General features: G+C 33.1%; 1 protein-coding gene across 2 annotated transcripts in view; it reads left to right on the top strand.

The window, feature by feature from the left end:
- The window catches only part of FAF1 (Fas associated factor 1), a gene marked incomplete at both ends in the record, with an annotated part of 326,509 nt that overhangs the window by 199,212 nt on the left and 103,736 nt on the right, over positions 1-23,561 (top strand). For both annotated transcript variants that reach the window (XM_084242620.1, XM_084242619.1), the window contains 4 exons: positions 7,239-7,334; positions 16,068-16,194; positions 17,169-17,232; positions 18,149-18,230. In XM_084242620.1, the coding sequence (XP_084098746.1) occupies positions 7,239-7,334; positions 16,068-16,194; positions 17,169-17,232; positions 18,149-18,230 (369 nt within the window). The remainder of the gene's footprint in view (positions 1-7,238; positions 7,335-16,067; positions 16,195-17,168; positions 17,233-18,148; positions 18,231-23,561) is intronic.

Raw genomic sequence — 23,561 nt, 5'->3', positions numbered from 1 at the left:
TTAAACTCTCAATAACAGCAATTATGAAAATAGTTTTAAAACTGCTCAGTGGTTTTATGGTTTTTTATTATTTAAAAACATATCAAATTGTCACTTCAAAGTATGCATAATTTATTGTGAGTCAATTATATTTCAAAAAAGCAGTGATCTGTGCTGTATTTATGTAATATATGTGTAACCTTCATATTGTGTTGCTTGTATTCTATAATACTAGTAGCCTGTTGCATTCACAAACCTGCATGGAATTAATTGTGCTGCTGCCTTGTAAAGATGATAAAAATGTATATATACAAGATGATAAAACATGGTAAAAAAAAAACTGGAAATATGTTACTTTTTAAAACTCCTTGTATTAATGTTCTTTTTCTAACGCAAGAAAATTGTATTTTACAAACTGAATTTTTTTAAGATACAAATAGTTAGGTTGTAATACTAAGTGTGTAACAAATGGGCAGAAAATCTTGCGGATGTTTTAATGGAATCTTCTTAGTGTTGTATTGCAGTCATACTACATTAGACCTGGAAGCAATCTGAGAAGTCTTACAAAAGGGAGTATTAAGGTTTCTGTGACTGACTCAAGATGCCATAATTCAGTCTCCTAACTTCCAGTCCAATACTCTTTTAAACTGTTTTAGTCTTTGTCATCAACAATGAGGTAGGAAGATTGGCTGCAAGTATGTACTTGGGAGAGATGTAAAATCTGGTTACAGACAGCAAATGTTGTCTATAGTGTGGAGTAAAAAGAACCCTCTTCTACTGTTGGTAGGTCCAGTTCCTATGGGAAACAATATGGAGGTTCCTCAAAATATTAAAATAGATACACCATATGATCCAGCAATTGCACTCCTTGTTATTTATCCAGAGAATGCAAAAACACTAATTCAAAAGCACATATGCACTCCTATGTTCATTGCACCTCTATTTACATTAGCCAATTTGTGGAAACAACCTAAGTATCCAACAACACATGAGTAGATTAAGAAGAGATATCTATCTATCTATGTATCTATCTATGTATCTATCTATCTATCTAGATATAGATATACAAAATGGAGTGCTACTCAACTATAAAAAGATGAAATCTTGCCATTTGTGATGACAACATGGATAGAACTGGAGGAGATTATGCTAAGTGAAATAAGTCAGAATGAGAAAGACAAATACCAGATGATTTCACTCATATGGGAAATATAAAGAAACAAAACAAAGGAAAGACAGAGCTAAACCAAGACAAGCCCTAGAAATATGTCTGCAGAATTGTGGCTACTAGACAGATAGGGTGCAAGTGGGAACAAAAGGCAGAGGGGGCCATAAGGTTTATTTATATTGGAGAATTATGGGTGCTTTTGGGTGGTGAGTGTGGCATGGCAACATACATCTAAAGAGGTGAGAGCCTGTTCCCCTAAATTATATACAGTGTTGTAAACCAAGTTGCCTCAGATGAAATAAATAAATAAATACAATTTGATTACAAAATAAAAAATACTTTCAAGAACTAATTTATATTTTTAAAGAAAGCATTATTTAAAGGGCCTTATAAATATCCTGAGGACCATGCCTAAAATAATAACATTGCGTTAATGATTTATCAATAATAACTAGTGGTCAATTATGATAATTTATAGTTGTCTTTAGCACATTGTCTAAATGTACTTCATTTTAATTTATTTTTAAGAAGAGCATTGCTTGCTTTCTTAGTTATATGAGAGGAAACATCTGTACACATTGCATAGTTCAGTAATTTACAATTTCTTCGTCTCAGGATCCTTTTCGTTATTTTTTTTTAATCATTAAAAGCCTCAAAGAATTTTTGTTTATGTGTGTTATACATTGGAATTTGTAATATTCAAAATATTGAGAAAAATTAAACGTTTATTTACAATAAAAATAATTCATTACATTAAGAATAAAAGCATTCTTTATGAAAAGTAATTGTGTTACCAAAAAACAAAATTATTGAGCAGAGTGACATATTATACTCTTGCAAATCACCTTAATATCTTGCTTAATAGAAGACAACTGGATTCTCATATCTTCTGCATTTAGCCCATTGTGATATATTGTTTTGGTTCAAATATAGGGAGTAAATCTGACCTCACACAGATCTATATTTAGAAAAGGGAGGAATATTTTAAAATATTACTTTGCAAATAATTATGTATTTTTTTATACAAAACCAAAACTTGACAAGTTCTAGTTTTCTAAAAGTTAATTTTATGTGGAATGTAGAGCTATATCATTGTAGTTTTTGTTACAGTCAGTGTCATTGATCAGTATCATACTTTGAATGAATCCTTTACCTGTGCATAATTTTATAGCTTTGAATATTCATTGTTCATTTGGAAAATATTGATCCTCTGAATTATGAAGATTTTTTAATGTTGACAGATTTCATTACATCACATCAAAAAACCTAATCTGTTAATACACCATCTCATCAGAAAAGTATTTTAGGCATTGGGAAGTTGTCCACAACTCATGATGGCTTCTATTTTCCAAAATTTTAATTTGTACTTGAAAACTCAAATTTTGTGATCTGCAATTCATACTTGAAGTAATGGTTGTTTTACTCATTTTGGAGGAAAATCATCAAATACCTACATTGAAATGACCATAGGTTTACCTGCCAATTGTTTACCTTATATAGTGTTCCATAATTTGGTATATACAGGTGTTGATTTATATAACACTGTACACCTGAAACCTATGTACTGTTTTAAACCAATGTTACTTCAATGAAATATTTAAAAATTAATATTTTTAAAAGAAATAGAATTCTATGAAAAAAGTTGGTTCAGTATACAACTGAAACAATTACACAAAAGCTTTTTTACTCATCACACTATGTAGGGAGAGTGCTTTATATGTACTTCACACTTGTCACATAGAATATTAAAAGATATGTACTCAGGAGTCAAGTTTAATTAAAAATATTAATTTTCCTGATTCAATAGGGACATTCTTAAGTGCAACTGGTGATTACATGGCACTGGAAACCTTAGCACAGTTTGGTGCCACTATCTTGATTTGTGCTAAGATACCAGCAGTTTTGCCCACTATGCTCTTTCATCATCAGTATAAAACTAGTGGAAAGATCAGATGCAAATATTTTGACTTTATGGAACCCTTGAAAGCATTGCAAGAATCCTGACCATATTTTGAGAATCTTTGGAATAGTTAATATGTTCCTAAGAAAATTCTAAATACCTCCTAGAACAAGAAAAGAAAAAACTTCAAATAGATTTTAAGAGTATTCATTAATTGATGGACTATCTACTGTGTGGCAAATGTATTCTTGTTTAATCCATATTCACAGAAAGCCTGTTTGGAATGATGATATTATTTTTTATTAAAAAAACCAGGTTTGTGATATAAAATATTGATTAAATAGTACAACAGTGAGTAGTAAGTGAATTTGGACTCAGGACACTCATTCATTGAACTAAATTCAGTTCAATGAAAGTTCAGTTAAATGAATGATTAATTCAATGACTATGAACTCACATTCATTGTGGATGGGAATACAAAATGGTACAGCCACTTTGGAAGACATGTTGGTGGTTTCTTACAAAACTGAACATACCCTGCGTCTCCTGGTGGTGCAGCAGTTGAGCGCTGGGCTGTGAAGCTGCCGGCAGCCTCTGCAGCACCGGTTTGATCCCCGGCCCCCAGCAAGGGTCCCACATGGTGCGGCAGACCTCTCCTGCCGCGCCCGCTGCTCTCCTCAGCAGTGTACTTCATCACTCTGCTTATTCTGTTCCCCGCTCTGGCTCTGGTGAATTCTCTCACTCTCCTGCGCTTCTGACTGTACCCAGTGCTTGTATAAATAAATAAAGAAATCTTTAAAAAATATAAATAAATGGGTATTATTTAAAAAAAAAAAAGCTGAACATACCCTTACCGTATCATTTTAGCAGTTGTACTCCTTATCCAAAGGAGTTGAAAACTATGTCCACACAAATGTTTATGGGAGCTTTATTCATAATTGCCATAAACTGGAATCAACTGATATGTCCTTCAGTAGATGAATAAGTAAAGTGTGGTATATCCAGACTGTGAAATATGATTCAATGCTGAAAAAGAAACGAGCTCTCAAACCATGAGAAGCTGTAGATGAACTTTCGATGCTTATTACTAACTGAAAGACATCAATTTGAAAACATTACACACTGTAAGATTCTGATTCTGATTTTATAGGAAAAGCTAAACTATAGAAACAGCTTTAAAAAAAAAAAAAAAAAAAGCCCGTTATTGCCAGGAGCGGGAAGTGAGGGAACCTATAGGCAGAATTCAGAGAATTTTTAGGGAAGTGAAAATCCTCTTATATATTTGCAATGATGGATAAATGCCATTATTCTTTTTTCCAAGCACACAGAATATACAGTGCCAAGAGTGAAAGTTAACATGAACTGTGGATTTTGGGTAATCATGATGTGTCAGTTTAGGTTCATTCTTTGTAAAAACTGAACCACTTTAGTGAGTGATATTTGTAAAGGAGACTATACATTTGTGGAGGTAGGAAGTATAGGTGAAATCTCTATACTTTCCTCTCAATTTTGGTGTAAACTTACAATTACATTTTAAAATGTAGTGTTCACATATATACATATGTGCCTAGTATCTAGAGAGCAGGTAACACAGAAACATAATATATGTGTGTATGTGTATTTTATATATATTATATATTTTTATTTTTATTTGTTTTCTTATGCTATTGTTGAATGTTATAGGGTGTTTTGTAGTATTAGCCAGTAAGATTTTAGGCACAAAAATTCTCTTTCTGGGGCCTCCCTCATGGCACAAGGCAACCCTCTTCAGCTATGAAATCAAACCAACTGTAATCCTAATCTTTTTCTTGCAAAATAAATATCTTAATGATAAAAGGCCTGATCCTTTACAATTACCTAACCATTTCGTTTCATATCCATTATCCCATTGGATCTTTATACCAACTCTGTGAGGGAGATAAAACAAATTCTGTTACTCTATTTTGTAAACTAAGGACAGATTGTATTGCATCATTTTCCAGGAAAAGAAATTGAAACACAGATATTCTAAACGATTTTGCTCTTGGTCAATGGGCAGTTGAGTGAATTAGCCAGCTAGGAACTTCAGCCTTCTAACTTCACAACTTTTATATAAGTTTAGGTTATAAGTTCCAGAAAACAATTGCTTTAATTCTAACTTCTGAGTTACTATTCTCTGAGTTACTACTGCTCCTCTGAGCCATTCTTGCTCTACTGGAAACTTCCTGGTGGAGACATAATCCCATCTTTAATTAATGTGACACTTGACTCCAAAAATCCTGACACCTAATTTCCTCAGTGCATTGTGATTAGTAGGATCTGAAATAGAGTGGAGCAGAAGCTGTGGACTAAAGAGGCCAGTCCATTAGTAATGCCATGTCCAAAGTGAACACTTTTCTCCATCTCCTCCTAAAATATCTCCTCTTTTACACATGACTGCTCTGCATGCAAAGGTAGTCACCATGGAAGTTAGTCACCATTTCTTTTATAAAAATAATGGTTATTGGAATAATAACTCTTCTGCCTATTTCAATATACTTGAAAGCCATCCTTTACTTACCTTTTAACCCTTCCAAAAGTCCAATTGAGGTAGTTAGGGCAGGGATTACTCACCTCAATTAATAAATGAAGAAACCCTGGCTCAGAATAGAGAAATGACTTTCCCAAGATCAGGAGGCTAGGCAGTACTTTAATTGAGATTTTTCTGGTTCCTGGTCCAGGTCTCTTTCCATTACACTACACTGCTTCTGATTGTCAGTGACATTTACCATCATTACTATTTCATTACCAGAGGATTTCAAGGTGGGGGAGGAGGTCTTTTTTTCAAATGAAAAATATTGTGAACATAACATGGCTTGAAATTTAGCCTGCGCTTCTTGTCTATCTTAGCTTTTATATGTATTGAAATGACAGAAGTTGAGCTAATTGTGACAGTTGTGTTGATGAATATGAATGTATAGAAATGGAGGAACTGATGCTGTTTTGCTTTTATTTATATATTTTTATTACTCAGGTCTTCTAGTATTTATAAAATAACAATGCCAAAATATCTAGATGCAAAAGTAAACAAAAACTTCCAGCCAGACTAAAGGAAGAATAACAGTAATCAACACATACGGTTTTTATCAATGTAATCTATGTGACAGCATATTCCTCACATGATTGAAAGTACCTGGATATTTATGTGACATTTGCATTTTCCATCTCAATATTTGTCTTCAGATAATTATGCTGGTTTTAACACTACTTGGAATTGTAGCTATAACTAACCCACTGTTGTGTCTTTGACTAGTCTCTATGAATTTACAGATATTTGCGTTTCCTCGTATATCATTTAATTGACATCATCCCAAATGTTACCAATAGATGCTGTCATTGTGCTAGTGGAGACCCTATTTCATTTCTAATAATAAAAGAAATTTCATTTTATGTCATCATTCAGTTAAATACACCTATGTGTCATTTCTTGAATATAAAAGAATACCTTTTGGCTATTTAATACTGTTTCGGTTCTTCTATATAGATAAAAGAGGTATATTTGCCCAAATTTATTTTAAACCTCAAATAATTATTTACTATCTGATCCACTATAAACTTAAATAAATACTGCTTTAGTTGTTTTGACTAAACTAGGCAGAATATTTGGGTATTGTTTCAGATCATAATGGTGATAAAAACAATAAACTTATTCTCTGTGTGCCAGACATTGTGTTAGGTGCTCTACATATATTATAGATTTGTAAATGTAAAACTGATATGAGATAGTGGGTTGATATTGATTAAATCGTTAGGAAATTGTTATCATGTAGAATTTTTCTTAATACTTTAGCAAGCATTCTTCTAGGTATCCTGGAAATGTTTATAGAGTATAGTTCTGGGAATTTGAAAACTGAAGTATTATTCTACTAATCAGAAAAGTAACAGACACATGCTGGGAGGGGGCAGGAGGAGAGAATGTATATGATTAGCTTTATTTCAGAATTGTTACATTTTCCTAAAACCTTAGTCTGTGGTCTAATTAGAAATAACCTTGTATAATATAACATTCCATTTATGGAAAATTTTTCAAAACTTTCCTTATAATGTACCTGAACTAATTGAGTGAGGTTTCTAATCTAACTTCAGAAATAATAGAAAATATCCAAAAAGGAAAATCGTTTTGTGAAACATGGCCCAGTTTTGTTTACTAATGATGGATTTTGCTTTTGGCAGATGTGTCTTGCTGAATCAGGGCTCTCTTATCCTTGTCATCGACTTACAGTGGGAAGAAGAGCTTCACCTGCACAGACCCGGGAGCAGTCTGAAGAGGTAAGCCTATTTGCCAGCTTTTCAGAAGGCCTATCCTCCACCCACCTGCCCACTTCCTATTTTTTTTTAATCTGCCACAGCAATGAATAGATAAAGTTAATGTAGCGTGAATAGAGCCTGAGTAAATTCTTGGAGGCAGAAACTTTCCATGCCAGGTTATTACTAATGTGCTCCTTCTTGTTCTTTAAGTTTCATGTTTCAACAGACAGAATTGGGGTGGATTGGTTGAATTTTTACTTAGAACTGTCAGGTTAACAAAGGAGTTTTCTTTGTTGCCAACTGCATAGTTGAGTAAGTTTATTAGGATTGATCCTGAAGGTACTTTAATTCCTTCAGTTGGAATACCATCTATGAGCGAGCATTAACACTAGGCACCAAAGATGAATAACAGTGTTTCAAAGAGCAGGATGCTCAGAGTCAAGGGAATACATTAGTAAACTAATAATATTGGCATAATGTAATAAAGGCAGTGATCGTGCACACAGGGCACTATAGAAACAAAGATGAGGGGCAGATAAAATTGAATATGTTTGTGTATATGATATGCCTGTATATGTCTTTGTGGTTCTGAATGATGCTAAAAGGCAATATCTTTTCCATGGCTACAAATAGCACTCTGTGCTCTCAACTGTGACCTTGGTTCTAGGAGAATGGATAGAGAGCCTGGAAAAAACAATTTACCTGTTTCAAAAGTATTTATTGAGCCTGGCTATGTGCTAAGGAAAAGTGGGTACAATGAAGGTCAAACTACATGGCCCAAAAAACTTTATTTATACCAGCGTTTTTCATACTTGTACCCATTATTCAAGTATTCAGAAGCTTGAGCTGGTCTATGAAAGTATTTCCCACTTGCATCCTATACAAAATATGGTTGTACATTTTTATTAAAATTGCTTGTATATTTTGCACAGTCTTTATGGAAGCTGTGGCAGGACCACTCCAGCCATCCTCTGAATACGTATTTAAATGAATATCATTTAAATGAAAGAGAAGTGGGACTGCATAAGTGAAGTTCTAATACATGATCATACTGTAAAATGATAATTTTTTACTCTGGTTTTCAGTATTTTTTAGAAAAACACCATAAAAGGAAGCTTTTTCCCCTACTACAAATACTACTGTACAGTTTTCTTGGATCTCTAAAAAATGTTAATTTCCCTTGAAGAATCCATACTGGTTTTTTTTAATATTTTATCTAACTTGTTCTTATCAAAGAAAAATGGTATTTTCACTACTTTGCAGAAATTGCCATAAATAATTTATTGAGATATTTCTTTTTAGTATAGAGTATATTTTTAATGACTAAAGTAAGTTTCCTTCAACTCTTTTTTTTTTTTTTTTTTTTTTGGTGGGACCCTTGCCGCCGGCTGAGGCTGCGGGCAGCCTCTCAGCCCAGCGCTCAACCGCTGCGCCACCAGGGGAGGCCCTGCTTCAACTCTTTAATGGATAAATCCACTAACATCAGAAGCTGGCCAACTTGACTCACCCAGAATTCTTAATTATTCTATACTGTGCACTGAAAAATAGATACCTGTTTCACTTCATTTTATTTCCTTTTCTCACTGTCATAATGGCATGTTATATCTGGGTATCCCTTCAGTAGAAAAAAGTCAGTGCCAGACAGTGATTAGTGTCTATAAGGCTGGCACATTCTTTAGGTTGATCAGAAGTAAACCAGCTACAGTCTCCATAATATCTTGAAATCTGATTATCTAAGATGAGTCCATTATTTTTTTCTTCCCTGAATAACTATAAATACTACCTCCTCCAGGAGGACTGGTGAGAAATAGAAAAGAAGCTGTGACTTGGTTTTTATGTTGTCAAAGAATTGTAAAACCCGAAGGGATTTTTATTTGATTTCCACTTTTCCCTTCCTTACTCATTTAAATATTTATTTAATGTCATCTCGGTACCAAACATTAGGACCATGGTCTGTATATTGAATGTGCTTACTCAAAATATCCACTCAAAATGTACCTGTGTCTTATCTCCAATGACAAGATTCTGTCCTCATAAGGCAACCAGTTCATTGTCGGGCTGCTCTATTAATATCTTCCTTATATTAGACTGAAATTTTCGCTTTTCCCAGTTGTTCTGAAGCTTTCTTTAATTTAACTCTTCTACATGAATTTTATATTTCAAGGCAGTTAGTATTTTGCTTTTGACTATCTTAAGCCTTTAGTTAGAAAAGAGATTTTGATATCAGTAATTAAACTCCAGTTTTGAATTTTATAGTTAATAATTATGTATCCTTTAGGCTGGGAAATTTTTGTTTCTTACATCTTCCTTCTGGATCTGCAAATATATTTTCTTTATAATTCCATGCTTTCTCTTTCCTTCCCAATCTCCCCTTCTTCTGAATCTCCTTTTAAATATCTTCCTGTATCTCCCAGTACCTGATTAAGTATCTGTCTCTCTTCCTCCAAGCTGCTGGGCTGAGACAGTGGAGAAGGAGGGTTACCCCAAGAATGACAAAAAATAAAGTTCAAATATAGTTAGTGTTAAAAGTATTAATTTATAACATTTTTTAAAGATTTATTTATACATACAAGAACTGGGGTACAGGCCAGAGTTGGGGGGGGGTGAGAGGATTCACCAGAGACAGAGTGGGGAACGGAACAGGCAGACTGACTGAAATACACTGCTGAGGTGAGCAGCGGGCAAGACAGGAGAGGTCTGCTATGCCATGTGGGTTACTCCCTGGCCAGGGATTGAACTTGTGCTGCAGTGGCTGTGGATAGCTTCATAGGCTGTGTCTTAACCTTTGAGCCACCGGGGCGGGGGGTAGGGGGAGGGCCCATTAATTTATAACTTAAGGGCATATCTGTTTAATACTCTATGCTAGTTACATAATATAAACTGATAATTTCATAATGTACAATAAATGAGAAAATTGAGGCAAACACAAGATACTATGGAAGTAAAAATATGGGGCCATGGGTAACTTTTTAGAATGTTGCAGGCAAAAACCTTGTCTGCTTTGTCAACCTCTGTAGACCTAACACCTAGCATAGTGCCTAGCACATGCCTGCCACAGAATAAATATTTGTGAGTGACTATTAAAAAAGCAGGAAGAAGGAGGAGTTGAAATCAAAATCCAATTACAAAGAATGAGTCATAGTCAACCAAATGAAGAAACATGGAAATGATATTTCATTCAGAGAAAACAGCATGATCTGATGTATTGTATGGGGAAAGATGAGTATAGTTTGATGTTTCTGCAAAAATGAAGTGGTAGGTCTGTGAGTCAAGTTTGGAATTGAACTCTGGGGAACTTAAACTCTGGGGCTTTCAAGTGGAGTATGATCCTCCCCCCCCCCCAAAAAAAATACATTTCAGAATATTTTGGCTGCTGTGGAGAGGTTAGATGCATGAAAGACTAGAGACAGAAATCAGATATGAATCTATTGTACTAGTACTTGCAAAAGATAATGAGATCCTAAACTAACACACAGTAAAAAGAGAGATGTGTATGGATTCAGGAAATATTTTAGAAGGAGAAATCAGTAGGACTGGTGATGGACAGGATTTATGGGAGTAGAGAGAGAAGTTAAGAATGATGCCTAGTTTTAGCTCTTGACAAAAAAGATTCATTCAGTAAATTCAGATTACACACCTACTTTATGCTTCGTGTAGGTTTAAGTGCTGAGACTATGACTGTAAACAAAGCAAAATCCTTGGCCCATATTAAATGCTCATTATCAGCCCAAGCCCAAAACTGTTTATTTCAGTCACTGAAAGGCCTACTGTTCCTTGAAACTGTTGCAGTTGACCTGATACATCAAGATTTTTATAACCCTTTCTTTTTGACTATTCAAAAAAAAGGGATATTTTCCATCAGCATCAAATTTGTTACCCTCATTTGTTGATTGAGAAAGAATTTTGCTACTGGAGTAAGTTCTGCCCATTAGTTTTATTTTACCCCCACTAGCCTCTCCTACAACATAGGAAGGGAATGAAGTCTCCCTTAGATTTTTATCTTCTCCCTCTCTGTTGATTTCTTCTCTACACATTCATTCAAGTCTTCTCATCCTAAAACAAATATTCCTTCAAACCTGACTCCCTATTAAGTTTTAACTCCATCTTTTCTGTTTTCTACAACCAAGCTTCTTAAAGTAATCTATACTGTACATCTTCATCTTCTATTCATGCCGTTTATTGCAATTTGGATTTATTCTACTATGTAACTAAAATGATATTTAATTGTTAGAGTCAGTTAATAGCTTTTGTAAGATATCATGTTATGCCATCTCTTCATTTTCATAACCACCTTTGTGGGTTAATATTAGTCACATTTCACAGTTGAATGCTGAGACATTTGTGATACATAATATGCTAGGAAAATATTAGATATCCAATATTAGGTCTTTTGACTTTAAATTCAAGTTTATTTGTTATAGTTTTTTTTAATCATAATATCACAGCTGCCTCTTCCTTAATTCGACTGAAACGGTTTATGGTTCTCATTATCTCCACTGAAATTTTCCCAGACCTTGCTTTCTTTCAATTCACTTTGTAATCTTTCATAATCATCTCTTTTACTATTTCTCCTACCCTCATCAATTGAAATACACTCATACCCACACACTGTGTGTATATAAAATGTATAATAATTACATAATATATATACACACATATTTTGTAAACTCTTAATTCTTATTGCTCTTTATTTTTTAAAGGTATTGTTCCTTTATATATATACTCTAAAACATTTTATTTATTTATTTATTTTAAAGATTTATTTATTTATTTATACAAGCACTGGGTACAGTCAGAAGCATGGGAGGGTGAGAGAATTCACCAGAGCCAGAGTGGGGAGCAGAGCAGGCAGACTGAAGTACACTGCTGAGGGGAGCAGCGGGTGGCAGGAGAGGTCTGCGCGCCATGTGGGACCCTCCTCCGGTGGCCGGGGAGCAGCCGGGGATTGAACTGGCGCTTCAGAGGCTGCGGGCAGCTTCACAACCCGGCGCTCAACCGCTGCGCCACCGGGAGGCCCTCCTTTATATTTTTTAACTGAGTGTTCTAACTCACTCCTCAACTGTTATTTTTATATTGATTACTTCCAAATCTGAATCTTCTCTGTACCCCTTTCCTAAACTCTTACAAGAAGTTTTTTTTTTTGTTTTTTCCTTTTATTTACCTGCCTACTAGATATTTTTACCTATCTGTAGCTTCCTCAACTTCATTCTAGATGAGAACTGGCCTCAATGTTCTCCCTCACCAGACTTGACCTTCTCCACCCATTCAGTCACCCAAACTAGAAATTTTGGTGTCTTATTTGCCTCTTTTTTTTTATTCTCAAGTTTAAATTGACAACAGCAACTATCAGTTCCACTGAAGTATATTTTAAATCTGTCTCCTTCATTCATTTTCCCACTGCTACTATTCAAGTCTGCTCACTTAGAACTTTGAAATTAGTCTCTCCCTTCATGTCTTCAAGTGTAATTTGTCATATGCCACCACACTACCCCAAACACACACATATACACAGATATCAGAATTGTTCCCTTAAACAATCCTCTATCCTAAAACCCTTTAAGATTTCTCTGTTATTATCAGTAAAGTCCATATTCCTTAGCATGTCAATTTATTATTCCTTATTTGAGTTTTTTGCTATGTCTAGAATTTAGCTCCCTCCATACCAATCTCTTCTTACACTCCACAATATTGGTATCTTTTTTAAAGGGATGCGTTAATAGTCTTCTTCACAGATCTTAGGGTAACTAATCACTTTCTCCTATATTCTTCAATAGCTTTTGCCTTTTCTTTCATTGTCTTTCTTATCACACTGAAAACAATATATTGCAGCTAAATATATCTTCCTTAAGGATGGGAATTTCTTAAAAGCTGGAAGGATGTTTTATCTCTGGAAATTTTAACTTGGTGCTTTGATGTAAGTAGCTGGTAAAAGGAGCATCTGCTGCAGTTTAAAGCTTGCCTTATTGCCAAGTATGAATTCCAAATCCTTATATCAAACAGTTTGGCTATCATCTCCAGGAAGTTTGCCCTGATCTCTTCTACTCCCTGACTTTACCATCATAACACTTATAAATCTGTATTATAATTTTCTCTATGTATTCTCTGGTGCTCCTAGAGCCGGCATAGATTAAATCTTTCACATAGGTCCAGACAATGTGGCACTTGGCATAGATACTTGTATGTTTTTTATATTATAAGCTGAAAAAATGAATGCAATAAACAGCGAAATGGAAAAAAAATTAGCTCTTTTTAAAATTCTGAATAAACAGCTCCTCTGGATTCAAAGAATTTTAGGGCAGCCATGACTGAACCAAGAGATGATCTATTCTCATCAGCAAACATTAATAAAAAAAAAAGATTGTTTATCTCATTTTTTAGAAAAAGCTTTTCCTAACCTGTTAGATGGCTGATAAGAAAATGTGAAGAGATTGAGGGTTCCTTATACATAATTAAGTAGTTCATTCTTGCAGATACTTCAATAATTCATATTTGAAATATACTTTTTTCAACAAAATCTGCTTTTTAGATACCTCTCTTTGAAGATGTCTTGTAATTTCACTTTCTGGGATCTTAAGAGGTTTGGGAATTCTATACTTTATGAAAACAAAATGGATAATGGGCTAAGTGGAGAAAATTAAAATCACTATCCTAGTAGGAGGAAAAAAACCCTGTTGTTATGGAAAGAGCCTATTATTTGATTGAAAACTAGATTAAGAGAAAGAGGACAGATGGGGGGGGGGTAAGGTAAAAAGAAATGAGAGAGGAAAAAAGGGTGTATAGAACAATTCCTTTCTTTTTTCTTCCCTGTGTCCTCCAACCTTCCTTCTTAACCTGATGCCTCTTAAAGCAAAGGGTGAGTACTAGGCAAGCCTAAGTGAAGCCTGAGTTGATAACGTACTAACTGATAGAGAATGTGAGGTGTTTTTTCATACTGGACCTTTGTTTCATTCTGCTTGCCTATGAACCTGGCTGAGTACCCTAAGGAAACTTTTGGTGTACTTTGTAGATCCAGAACCTTTATCTGTTTAAAATTGAGCCTCAAAGTTCAAAGGAACTTTATGCTACATATATTTGCCTGTCTGAAACACAAAGAGAACTCAAGCACTGTTGTGGTACTAGTAAATATGTTGTTGTGTAGAGGCCCCCTCACTGCTTTGAAATGAGAAAGGGTTTTTGAGTTTTTAGGCTGTTGAATTGCTGAAATCAGGAGGATATCTTGGCATTGCAGAACAAAGCACTAAAAACAGGATTAGGATCATGAGTACATACAATATTCTATGAGAAAATGTGGCATAGTCATAATAAGACATAGACTGCTTAATGGAAGAATCATTCATTTTAATTCATCAATTAAATATATCTTCATTATCTTCTCTAGTCAAACCACTGAGGAGACTGGCTTAAAGATAAAAGTGAAAATATCATAACTCCAGGCATTTGCACTTGATTATGCCCAAGGAGGAAATGATAAGCATACTGAGTGAAATGGAGGAAATATCTTTCTTAGCTACTCACTAGATCTGTAGTTTTAAAAATTGTTCTATAATGTTCTCAGTCCCTCATAGATACCTCCTGCTGTCAAAGGGATATAAAGAAAAGACCAAGCTCAGGAGCACTAGGCTGCCCACTGCCTTCTTTTTGCATCCATCAGAGGGCCTTACTTTTTGCTTGGAACCCTAGGACAAGGAAGTAACCCTGTTTAAAATTTATGAGTTTTTGAAACTAACATGCCCTATTGACAAGTTTATGAGTCTTTGAGTCTGTTTCTTTTAATGATTCCTGGCAAATATTTCTAAGTCAGGCTTTCTGCACAGACTAAAAGATCATATAGTTCCCAATTTTTGCAACTAAATTACATAGTCCCATATTTTAAGATAGAAATTTCATTTATTAATTAAGCCCTCATAGACTTTATTTATTGAACATATCACATACAGGTACTTAGCCAGATACTTTGCTGGGATCCCCTTTTCATCCAATGCATTAATATTTGCCAGTATTCACAACTCAGAATGTTTTAAACCTCGGTATTTTTGGAATCCCATTCTAACCTAGTGATCAGTAGCCTAGTTCATTTTGAAGGTGATGTTTTTTATTGTAATACTTTAAATCTCAGCTGATGGGGATGAAAACAAAACAAACAGAAAATGTTTATCAATGCCCAGCATGTAGTAGATTCTCAATAAATATTTATTGAACTGAAGCATCACTATTATGTCTCATTTTTAATAACATTCAGTTTACAAAGAGGTTTCATGTATATTGTATTTCGTGTTCTCTTCTAATAACACTGTGAGGGAAATGTAACATTTCTCTCATGAGAAATTTTAGAACCGTTGAAGTTAGGAATTGGCAAGTTTGAAATGCTGTTAATTGCTTTTACATGGCGATTAGCTTTGTCAGCTTTTGCAGCTTACTTTGTCTCTAAACTCTGGTTGTACCCATATCAGTAGGCAAGTATTTATTGAGCATTTAATAATGTACTATACACTGGGAATAAAACAGTCATAAAACTGTATCTGTTAAATGTATGAGCATCCTGCATTTTCCCTCAGTCTCTACCCTTTGATCTTAGGGTATTCCAGCAAGTTTAGAAATATATGTAAGTCATAAAATGAAAAATATTAAGCTTTACTCTAGCAAAGACTTTAATACAATCTTATAATGTTAATGTCCTATTGTAATTATATAACATGTTTTGCAATCTGATTTCTTAAATTCAATGTGAAACTAATCAGGACTTTCCTTAAATAGCAAAGCACGGATGTTCATATGGTTAGTGATAGTGATGGAGACGACTTTGAAGATGCTTCTGAATTTGGGGTGGATGATGGAGAAGTATTCGGCATGGCATCAACTGCCCTGAGAAAATCTCCAATGAGTGAGTATTAATAGCTCTTTGGGTCCTGCATTGTATTTCTCCCTCCTAGTGTAGAAACTTAAGAAGCACAATGAATTTAAAATTCTCTTGACTTCTAAGTTTAGAGAAATAAAATATAGCAAATGGACATTATTCATTTGAACCAGAGCCTCTTAAGTTTTTATTTTATTAAGCCCAACAGCTCCCTTTGCTGTAGTAAAATTCATGAAAGAATCAAAGGGAGTGTTTTACTGTTGTTTCATATGTATAATTAGTTATGTCTCCCACCTCTCTTTCCTTTATATTAGAGATTGATAAATAACTACCCTTTCTGCGATTGTACTGATTTTCCCCAAATCATGTCAGAGGTATCACGTTTAAGAGTATTAGCGTTACTTTTCCATTCACTGATGCCCGTCTTTAGAAGGGAAAAAGTACTTTAAACACGCCACCTCCCTAACTTCCACCTTACAAGATGTGTACTATAGAATCACAAGATATGCTATATGCCAACTGGCCATTAAAATAAGTCTTTCAATGCCTCACTTACTCTGTGAAATTAGGGAACTCTTGTGGGCAAAATTAATGTGCTGTTTACATAAAGTTGATTACCTTTCCGATTAACAAGGTCTTTAAAACAACTCGAGGTTCTTTTTAAATGTAATTTAATCACAGACCGTATTTCAAGAAACCAATGAAATCTGAATTGATGACTGACACATTGTAAATGTTTAGCAGGATTGTGTCAGTTGGTGTTCAAAAATTTATGAGCTTGAAGCTTTCTAAAGTTTCTTTTTTAAGGTTTGATGAAATCTAATGTATGTCAAGTTAAAATACCTCCTCAGATGTATCACAGAAGCTAAAATTTAATTTTATTTTCTCTTTATTGATTAAATATATTTCTTATATGTGGGATTAGATGTTATGTGGTTTGTTTTTTGTGTCTATTTGTTTTGTTTTTTTTGTTTTTGTTTTTTCTTTTGTTTGTTTTTTAGTGCCAGAAAACGCAGAAAATGAAGGAGATGCCTTATTACAATTTACAGCAGAGTTTTCTTCAAGGTAGGGTTAGGACATTAACTATATAAAATTGATGTTCTTTTAATACTAACTGTTCTTTTTTCTGGAGCAATTTTAATCATACATTGTTTTTAATTTCTCCTTAAAGTATTCGTAGAATACATTTATCAATTTATATAATTCTGATACTGAACAAAAAATGTTCAATGCCAAGTAACTGGTAAGCCATTTATACCATTTCAGAGATGTATTCATCTTATCTCTTCATTTTTATGGAAGCTTAAAAAGGAATTATTTAATACCTTGACATATTCCCAAAGGGATATTAATAAGATAGAGAATATTAATATTTAGCATATCTTAGAACAAACAAAATATTTTTTAAATGATAATTTAAAAAAATTTTAATGTAAGTGAATTTCTTCTTTCCATTTTTGTTTTAGAATTTTTTAGCAATTCTTCTTTTAAGAGTTAATATAAAATGTCTTTTATGAGATTGCTAAGGTATTTGTATAAGGAGGATTTAAATATATAGCCCTAAATTTTTGTGTAAATGATATTCCACTCCAGTGCTATTTTTACAATGTAATATAATTTGGAAACTTTGTAAAAAAAAACTTTTTTTCCTTCTCTGTTGGACTTATGGAATAAATGAACTAAAATGGAAAGTTAAGTTTAATATAACTAAGAAAATCTTATCAAAATAGGTAACCAAGAATTGCTGCTTTTAAGTCGCATGGTTTATTTGCTAGATGTACTTAAAATTAGTTTTTATTTATCATAAAAGAATTCTAAAAACTAATGAAGCTCATTCCAGAGCCTTTAAAGAAATCTTTTAATGTTTAGTCAGCGCTTAAAAAACTTTAGCCTCAACATTTACTTATGTCATTGGTTAGAACTGTGAACTTTGAAGTGAAATGAAATGTATTTTAATTAATAGATATCATTTTTCCAATAGATATGGTGACTGCCATCCTGTATTTTTTATTGGCTCATTAGAAGCTGCTTTTCAAGAGGCCTTCTATGTGAAAGCCCGAGATGTAAGTGCAACTTTACCTTTTCTGGTTAATAAGCGCATCTTGTAGGTTTACCACCATACTTGAAGCAGTGCTTAATGTTTCCTGTTTTGTTTTGTTTTGTTTTGTTTTTAAATTGAAGACTCAGTTTTCTTTCTAATCTAGCTACCAAGATACCCTATTTCAGCAGGACAGTAATATGATAGGATACTGCTGACTCACATAAGACCATATCAAAATCTGAAACAGGTTTTTGTTGTAAGTGAACATGCTTAGAATGGACTAGAGTGCATATTTGTATCCTTTTCAGTTACACATGTGACAAATTAGTGTAAGAAAGCCATATATTCTAGTTTATGTTAAACTCTGACATAAAGAAAAATTAATTTATCACAAATTTTAAAAATTGAATTCCAAAACAGTAGTGATCAAACTTAGAGCTACCACTGACAGCTTAATAAAGTAGATTAAGAAACAAACTGTTTTTCACACTAAGAATAGTGGAGTAGCCCATTTTAAAAGCTATTTTAAGCCTCTGTTTTTAAACTGTTAAATCTTGATAATATGGTTGTTGTTTTGGAAAAAATAACATATTTATGGTAATAGATGTTTGTAGTTTCCATAAAGATAAGATTATGGAAAATACTGAAAAATAAGAAGGAAATATCCTAACATGAAATAACAGTTAACTTTGATATGTTCTTTTATGACATAGGTTTTTTCCGTATTTTTATTTTATGTTTAATGACTTTTTATGCATATTTAATATAAATTTGAGTTTTATTATCTTGTTAGCTTTATTATCTTGAAATGTTATTTTCATTTAATATTATATGATCATTTCCTTAATTACACACTATTTTATAATATTTTTTAACTTTATTAAAACAGCTGTTCATACAGAAAAAGTAAAAACTAAACACCCATATCCCCTATACCTAGATTAAATAATCACTAAACTTTTGCTATATTTGTGTCTTCTGTATACAGGTCATTGCAAGCTCAACTGTTTCAAAGTTTAAAAAGAAAAACATTTGAAATTTATTTATTTACATTTTTATGCTTATGTAAATTTGTTATTTTGATGAATAAATTTTTATGACTAGTTTATTGTTTCAGTTCCCAACCGACTAAAAATGCAAATGTTGAGTGAAACAGAAATTAAAGCTTAAATTTATTATTCAGAACTCACCAAAAAAATGTGAAAGAAATATAAATGAAGTTTCAAATGGCTTTTTTAAAGTTTGTAGCAGCTAAACTTTTGAAGTTATTAAAACATAAACTGCACAGAAACATTTAGTAAACCTTGTATTAATTCATTATTTTTGTTAAAGCATTTCAAAGTAAATTGTAGACATCATATTTTACCCCTAAAAATGATGCATTTTTCAATATTCTCTTACATAATCACAATACCATTATCATATGTAACAAAGTTAATAACAATTCCCAATAACTAATATACAGTATATATTCAAACCTTACTCGTTGCTGTGAAATACCTGTCTAGCTGTTTTGTTGGTTTTTTTTTTTTTTGAACCATGATCCATTCAAAGATCATGAAATATATTTGGTTATTAGAGTTCTTAAGTCCTTTTAAGCAAGCAACCCTTCTACCCCCACCTTTATTTTTTCATGACATTTGCATTGTGAAGAAGTCATGCTAGATGAGTTACAGATTGTTCTAAACTCTAAATTTGTGTGATTGTTTCCTTGTGATATTATTTAACTGTAACTCTATCTCTGTATTTCATGAGAAAAGGATATTATATCTAAAAACTTTGATATATTCAGTTCAAACTGTTTTGCAAGAATGCTTTATTAGTAATGCTGAAAACTTTATTACAACAGGATTTTTAATGGATATCATCTCTCATATAGCTATGATATATTTAAACAATTATTGTTGAATACAAACTTCTTTGAAAGAGTATCTAATTTATAGCTTTAAAATTAGCTATTTTTCAATTTTTTCCTTGATAAGAATGTATTTGATGTATATCTGATAAGCAATAGAAGTAACAGGACCTTTTGTAACTTAAACTGTAGCATATTTTTTTAAAATTCCATTTCAAAAGCTGCTATAAGATATACTATATATACTCTATACATTTGTGGCTTTTCATGAAGATGCTTATTTAAGTATACAGTATGTTATAGTCAAAAGAAATTTTACTAAGTATCTTATACAATAAGTTGGCATTTGGGTTTATTCAGACTGATGATCCCCAGAGGAGCATAAACTCTTGCTTATTAACTTCTGGATATTTCTGATGAAACAAGATTGTTTGCTTTTGATTAGTGTCTTGGTATTTTAACAGATGAAAATCATTAGTTCATGTAATTAAATGTTTTGCTACATAATAGATTCATACCAAATTCCCTGACCTCTTTGGACTCCTAAACTGTCTTTATCTTTCTCCTCTTGTCCAGGGTTTTTTTCCCTCCTCATTTCTCTTTTCTAAGTTAAAGATCAACAATTTATGCATTTTATCAAATTACTGTAAACTTTAGTGAAATTTATCCATTTCATATGACCATCAACCAAATCATATGTATCACCTTTTAATTAAAGAGGACCTTGTAAGTACAGAAAGAATAGTGCTACTTCAGATTTATGTGGTACTCTGTGATATATAAATGATTTTCTTATATAATCTCATTTGAACTCATAACAAACCAGAGAGATGTGGACATATAATATCAATATTCTCACAGTAAAGATTAGGAAGCTCAGAAAAACCACCTGACTTTCCCAAATACACAGCAATAGTAAGTAGCAGAGGCCAGAGGTCAAGTAAGAGTTCAGATGTTCCAACACAGATAAGTGTGGTTTACACTCTACCATCATACTTCAGTTTTCAGTGCTAAATTCTGTACTGCTGGATTCCATTATCCTGAATCTTTCTTATCTTATTAAACTTCATCTCTCCTTTACAGATTTTACATGTGAGTGTTCAAACAAGTATTTTCAGTAATATTTTTTTAGAACTTCTGAATGAATCATGTTTAAGAAAATGGTTTGCTGACATTTAATATTTTAAAGTGATTGTGACCAATACTGTGGCATTCTTAGTAAATTTCTTTCATCTTAAATATCACATGTTTAATTTAAACTGTGGGAGGCACATTAATTTTACCAGGGCAACAGATGAGCCTCAAGTACCAGCATTCTTCACTTGAAGTGAGAAATTGAGTTCCAAGAGTAAATAAAAACAAGATTGAAGGTTTAAATCCTCTGCTAGGCTTTTTGAACTTATATACTCATTAAATGTTTATTGGAGTGGTGGGATTACAAAGGATTTGAGGAGCTTCATCAACTGGTATATAGTTAATCACTAAGTAAAACACTACATTTGATAAAGTGTTTCTCACGATGCCACATTCAATCCATCTTAATGAAAACTGCTTCAAACTGATTTCATTTGAGAGCACTTGGTGCTGAGTGCTTATAGTTCTTTCTGCTTTTTTCTGGAGGAATTTACAATACTGTCCAAAGTTGAGACCCACCTTCAGTAAAGCAGGTGTTCTAAGTTCGCACACAAGTGTGCCCGTGTATGATGCGTGTGTGTGTATTTAAGTACAACTGAAACAAAATTTTGCCTCTGACAAGTTGATCGATTTTATGATTTCCTTTGCCCTTAATTATTAGGAATGCTCATTCAGTTGAAGACCATAAATATTTAAGACATGCCTACTAAGTACCTGGGATATGAAGGTTTCCTGCCCTTCAGATGCTCACAGTATAATGGGGAAGAATAAGACAGTATAAATAGATCCAATATACTATAGAAGGAAAGAGAATAGGTACTTCATTTACCTTAGAAGTTCAGGGAGAAGTTTTCTTGAGGAGGTGCCTCTGATCCAAATGTTATAAGTAATACTTAGACAAATAACAGTATTCCAAAAAATAGGAAGGTCAAAAGTCAATGCAAAAAGATTCAAATTGGGGAAACTACAAGAAAGTTTGGTGTTACTAGAGTAAAAAATTCAAGACAGAGTTGCATTGCTAGCTCTGAAGCTAGGAAGATCAGGAGGGTCATGAAGGGGTCTGTGATTCCCTGCTATTTAAAAGATATTTGTTTGAAGAAGCTTATAGTTTATCTTTAGATAAAAATGAGAGCCAATGGTTAGCCTCTTTAATTAAGGTTGCAGAAGAGTTACCGCTGGACACGTTATGATTCCCTGGGAGTTTCTTAATGAAGTTTCTTTTTTCTCCTTATAGCCTCCCCACCTCTCATTCCTACTGCCCCTGAATTCTTCTCACAACAAAAAATACCCTAGAGAATGATTAGACATTTGTAGTAACTAAAAATCAACATCAATAAAAATCCCAGTGCCACGGTTTATCTCCCATGTGAAGGATTGTTTCTATCCAAGCATCCCCTTGGGAGATTGAGCTTTGATATTTGTAATCCTGTTATACCACCTTATCTCTTGACTTCATATTCAGTGCTGTTTCTAAATATTATACATAAATTAAACTAGAACTCATTTCTTAATTTCCCACTTATTAATTCTGGCCCCAATAATTAGCCTGCTTCTGATCTAAAACAAGGGAGACAATGAAAATGTTTATGTATTTGTTTTGAGGATTAAATGGAATGCTTCCAAAATGCACCCAGTTACATGGTTAAAAGAGAAGGTTCTGTTAATCATTTTATGGACAAATTAGAGAAGTCTATAAAATTTTTTAAATTGATTTTTTTATGCAATTCATGAACTAGCTCTAAGAAGAGTTCTAGGAAGAAATATTGAGAACCCCTATGAGACTTTCCACCATGGAAACGAGAATTTTTCTTGTTACCAAGTTTTATCTCATTTCTTTTCACAAATCAATCCCTTTTATTATTTTTTAAAATAATTCATATAATTTCTAATGTCCAATTAACAGAAGCAGTAACAGTGGACATCCTATCTTACTTCTGATCCTAAAGGGAAAGCTTTCAATTTTCAACATTAGATAATCTTTTGGGTATGGGCGTGTGATATATGGCCTTTATTATGTTGAGGTAGGTTCCTTCTGTTCCCATCTTGTTTAGAGTTTTGATTAAAAAAAAAAAAGGGTGCTGAATCTTATCAAATGCTTTCTCTGCTGTATTAGTTATTATCATAAATTTTCCTTTTCTTGTTGATGTAATTATTACCTTGATTGATTTACAGATATTAAGCCATCCATGCATCCCTGGGAAAAGTCCCACTTGATCATGATATATAATCCTTGTAATGTATCATAGAATTAAATTTGCCAGTATTTTGTTGAAGATTTTCTCTTCAGTATTCATCAGGGATATTGTTTTTTAGTTTTCTTGTACGGTCTTTGTCTCAGTATAGTATTATGGTGATGTTGGCATT

Source organism: Talpa europaea (assembly GCF_964194135.1).
Source record: "Talpa europaea genome assembly, chromosome: 9".
NCBI classification, from domain to species: domain Eukaryota; kingdom Metazoa; phylum Chordata; class Mammalia; order Eulipotyphla; family Talpidae; genus Talpa; species Talpa europaea.
Note: the sequence above shows the minus strand (reverse complement) of the source record. Positions and strands in the feature narration are given on the sequence as shown.